Here is a 4,733-nt window from a genome sequence, read left to right on the forward strand (position 1 = left end):
ACAAATGCCAGCTTCAAGATTTTTTTGGGTCATTGCTATTCTTTTTAAACAATTCTTCACAAGTAAAGTGTTTTAGGCTACTTCCTCAAAAGCTGTGGGGACAGCTGACCCCAGAGCACGTAGAATTGCAAGTACCACTGTCATGTGTTGCATGAATGTGCGTTTCTTCCTTGCTATGCTGACCCTGGCTAGTCGGTATTGCCATTCTATCATACTTTTTGGTTATGCGCCTTATCATCACAGTGAGAACTGTTAATGGAATGACATGCAAAGCAAATGAAGGCCGGAAATTAGACAGGGCCAACTAACAAAACGGAGCACATGAGCAGGATGAATGCGAAAATATTAAGAAACATATGGGTGACAACCTCAATATCTCAAATATACATATGGTGCCCAAGGTTTAGCTTAGCTGGTCACTTTGGGTTCATTTTCTCATTTAGTTCCTCCATTATGTTTCTTTATGTTGTTCCCCAGAATTTAATTACAGAATTTGATCAAACAAAGAATCTCATGGCATACTGATCTGGTGTGGTAGTCACTTTGTTAAATAAACCTCAATGTAGAGAAACATAGGGATGCTGTGGAATATGTTGTTTCTAGACGATTGCCGCTACCTAGTACTGCCTGTTGCGTAGGCTACAAGCAGGCAAAACATGTCAAGGAGAATGATTGTATGCACTGGCCATAGTGGCAGCTTGCGGCCATAAAACATCCTTGTAATTTTCAATGGAAGTAGCATGGCAACCACCACAACTGAGGCCATGATGGAAGTGGAGTTGCTATAGAAGAAAGCATTGTACCGATGCTTGTCGATGTCATGGAGAATGGGGTTGCCAGCATAGTGTCCGTGAATGTTGTCTTGCCACAAGCCGCCTGGTGGTTTTAGGCCTGCCTGGTATGTCATACTTGCACCTAGGATACCTAGCAAGATCAAGTATTCAAGTGAACCTTCCTCTTGGTTGTTGTTGTTGTTGGTGGTGGTGGTGGTGGTGCTGGTGCTGATGGTGGTGGTGGTGTTGCTGCTGCTGCCATGACTCACTTTCGAGAAGAACCAGAAAAGGGGTACCAACAAGGCTATGAAGGCTAACACTGGGACAACTAAGGTTAATACAAGGATGGAGGTTTTGAGATGCTGAGAGGTTCCGGTAGCATAGGCACCCATGAGGCCAAACATGCCCACCAGCATGCACACATAGAGCGCATAAGAACGTATACCTGGCATGTAAAGATTTGGATTGATGAGAAGAAGGATGAGGCTTACAGACGCCATGAAGCTTGCGGCATTGCAATAAACGAATGTGTTGTAACGCTGAGGGTAATTGTCGCGGACGACTGAGAAACCCGCACGGCGACCGAGCCCTTGGTCATTTGCTGACCAAAAGCCACCAGGTGGAGTGAGACCAGCTTGGTATGTGAGAGTTGTGGCCAAGATAGCGATCAATAACAGCATCTTGCGCTCATCTTCTAGATCCCGTACTGTAGAATCATTCGCCGGCTCTGGCTTACGATCTATGATGGTTATATGCGCGATGATGTAGACTAGGATGAGGCCTGCCAAGGCGACCATGTAGACGGATGTTTTCACATCCCTAGCGCTCCCGGCGCCATAGGCCATGATGAGGCAGAAAAGGTCCAACACCAGGGCTGCTTCAAGTTTGCGCCGGTTGAGTGAAAACTTCCTTTTGATCATCAGGATGACTATCAGGGATGTGACAAAAGCGATTGAGTTGCTATAGAAGAACACTTTGTATCTAGTAGGATGTGTCGTTTGCAGCACCGGGTGGCCCATTTTATGCCCATCCCGATCTTCTTGCCAGATGCCCCCCGGTGGATCTAGTCCTGCTTGGTAAGTGATGCTCACCACAAGAATAGCAAGGAGCGTATCAAGACTATAAGTGTTTTTTAAGTATTGGCTGGCGTATGTGCGGGTACCTGCATATATGTATCCAATGAATCAGTTACGCAACTAACTAGTATATAAAAAGATAAATATTATATACATATATAAAATTTATTCCGTATTATACATGTATCCAAACCAGTGAGCCATACCTCGATGACTAGGAGTGCCGAACCAGTCCTTGAACCGCGCCTTCAACCAGTTTATTGTGTGATATATTAGGTTGAAATACCACACAAGGGAAACAAACGCCAGCAGGAGCAAGGTGCAGACAGGAATCGCGAGGACTAGGACAGTATTGCCATCCGCTCTGCAGCTCCCAGCAGCATAGGCCCCCATGAGGCCCAGCAAAGTGACCGCGATCAACCCGTACGGCGCTGCAAGACGCATTTGGATGGGCCTCTTGAGCTCCGCCTTTCTCTGGAACCATGTCATTCCCCCGAACAGTGCCTTCTCCCCGAGCATCATCTTCTCGAGGAGAAACACGATGATGAGCAGGGACACGACAAACGAGGTGGTGTTGCAAACGAAGAAGGCACGGAACCGACCACTTGCTTGTAACACCGGCTCGCTCAGATGATGGCCGTCCTGGGTGCTGGTCCAGAATCCACCAGGTGGACTCAGCCCGGAGACGTAAGTAATGGTGATTGCGAAGGTGGCGAGTAATATCAACGCATCGATATTCTCCTTATCTTTCAACTTGGCTTGTGGGAAAAGGATATGTTCCCTGACGTTAGGGATGAAGTCGTGGTTGGAGTAAGGGTTTGAGTTGGAGTTGGAGTGGGCTTCATTGCCACCATAGCGCCAGAGGTAGGAGTAGGACAAGAAAACACAAATGATGCAGAATACCAAAACGGAGAAGGTTACCACCGTGTAGATGGTTGTGAACGCATCCCGGCAGCTCCCGGCACCGTAGGAGCCCATGAGGCTGAGTAGGTTGAGCATCATCACCACCCGCAGCACCGATGTCATAACATGGCTCTTCTTCTGCAGGATAACGAGGATGAGGGAGACAACGAGGGACGCAGTGAATGCGGTGGCGTTGCAGTAGTAGAAGGCGAGGTACCGGCTGTAGTGGATATCTGGCAGGATCGGATCACCAGCGATGTGCCGCCCGGGGTCATCCTGCTCCCAGGATCCCCCCGGCAGGTTCAGCCCGGCGACGTAGGTCACCGTTGAGACCAGAGTTGATAGCAGCAGGAGCTGCTCCTTGAACTCGTACAGGGTTAAGTCTACAACTACATTGGCAGAGTTCTCTCCCCTCTGCCCCTCCTGGGTGGATGGTGCTACTGGATCAGCTTCCAGGTCGCTGTTGGACATGGGATTCATCTGCTTAGCTTGCTATCAAATGAATCGACCATGGCTTCAATTTATAGTGCCGTACGTCCAACCACCAGTGGATATTACAAAGTTGACAGTCGAGAGTCAATGCACGATGGCTTAGCTGGAATTAATTGAGGGGCCACCTACATGTTAGATTGGAATCATTTCCCGATATTTTTCGTGTACAAACCGCGGGCACGTCGTTTTGCTTCTTTTAAGCGCCCTTTCTTGCATTCGTACGTAAGGAGAATAGCTAACAGTAAATTAAGGTTGTCGCAGTCCGACGGAGCGGGTGGCTTGTGCTTTTTTATTTTTTGAGGAATGAGTGGCATATGTAAAGTAGGGTCTAGTATATTGTCCTTGTACACGTATTTGTATACGTATGTAATTGTAATTGTAATCCTCTATATATTGAGACGTGAGGCTCGATGTCAACCACCCATGCAAAACCCTAAACCCTGTGTTTCAACTTGGTATCAGCCAGGTCGGGCCACCGCCGCCGCCAGTACCTCGCGCCGCCGCCCGAACCTCTCTCCGCGCAGCCGCTGCTTCCGATTGCAAGCTAGCCATCCATCCATGCAAGCTAGCCATCCATCAGCGCCGCGTAGCTAGCTATCCATCGGCACCCATCCGCCCGCTGCTGTTGTTGCCGCGCGAGACATCTAACCGCGCCGCCGCTTATGATCGCAGCTGCCGCGTGAGCCATCTTCCACGACTTGCTCCGCTGCCGCCGCGCGCTGTCCCTTCCGCGCCGCCGCTGCGATGTCGTCCGCCGCTATGTCCGACGCCCGAACTAGCGGCGCGATCGTCTCTTCTCCCGTCGCCTCGATCCCTGCCGCGCTCGCCGTCCCGACGATCTCCGTCCGCCTCGGTCGCCACAACTTCATGCTCTGGGGGGGCATCACCAGCACCATTCTTGCCGGTGCCAACCTCCATGGACACCTCGATGGCACCAAGGCGGCACCGGCCAAAACACTCGTTGTCGGCACCGGCGACGCTGCTACCACCGTCGCCAACCCGGAGTACAACCAATGGTGGGTTCAAGATCAGCGCGTTAAGGGGCTTCTTCTCACCTCCATGGATGAGGATATTGCATGCCAACTTATTGGCTGCGAGTCGGCGCATGCGGTGTGGACAGCCGTCGCCGCCATGTTCGGCGCCCAGAGCCGCGCCAATGTCTGCCACATCCGGCGGCAACTTCAGTCGCTGAGGAAGGACGATCTGTCTGCCGTGGAATACATGCACAAGATGAAGGCCCTGGCCGACACTATGGCCGCCGCCGGCTCTCCGATCCGTGATGATGAGCTTATCGATCACATCCTCACTGGCCTCGGCTCCGCCTACAACTCCATCGCCGCCTCCTTGGGCGTGAGTAACGCACCCATGCCCTACTCCAGTTTTTACTCATTGGTTTTGTCCTTCGAGGCGCTACAGGCACAACAGAGTGCGGTGGAGGGGTGGTCTCCCTCCGCGAACGCCGTGACCCGTTCGGGTTCGTACGGCGCGG

At 51.2% G+C, this 4,733-nt stretch overlaps 1 protein-coding gene across 1 annotated transcript; it reads right to left on the reverse strand.

The window, feature by feature from the left end:
• Positions 1-613: 613 nt before the first annotated feature.
• Positions 614-3,223, reverse strand: LOC119284233. The gene is made up of 3 exons (XM_037563440.1): positions 2,354-3,223; positions 2,056-2,311; positions 614-1,935 (listed from the first exon to the last, which is right to left on the reverse strand). Exons 1-3 carry the CDS (start codon positions 3,221-3,223, stop codon positions 614-616), a joined length of 2,448 nt encoding a protein of 815 aa, XP_037419337.1.
• Positions 3,224-4,733: the final 1,510 nt, after the last annotated feature.

This window comes from Triticum dicoccoides, chromosome 4A (assembly GCF_002162155.2).
Source record: "Triticum dicoccoides isolate Atlit2015 ecotype Zavitan chromosome 4A, WEW_v2.0, whole genome shotgun sequence".
NCBI classification, from domain to species: domain Eukaryota; kingdom Viridiplantae; phylum Streptophyta; class Magnoliopsida; order Poales; family Poaceae; genus Triticum; species Triticum dicoccoides.

What these genes read in the sequence shown, in the direction of transcription:
- LOC119284233 (XM_037563440.1), bottom strand. Translation starts at nt 3,223, where the DNA reads ATGTCCAACAGCGACCTGGAAGCTGATCCAGTAGCACCATCCACCCAG. An exon ending in AGATGATGCTCGGGGAGAAG is followed by an intron (nt 2,312 to 2,353) that starts GCACTGTTCGGG and finishes AGAAAGGCGGAG; the next exon opens with CTCAAGAGGCCCATCCAAAT. An exon ending in CGGCACTCCTAGTCATCGAG is followed by an intron (nt 1,936 to 2,055) that starts GTATGGCTCACT and finishes ACATATATGCAG; the next exon opens with GTACCCGCACATACGCCAGC.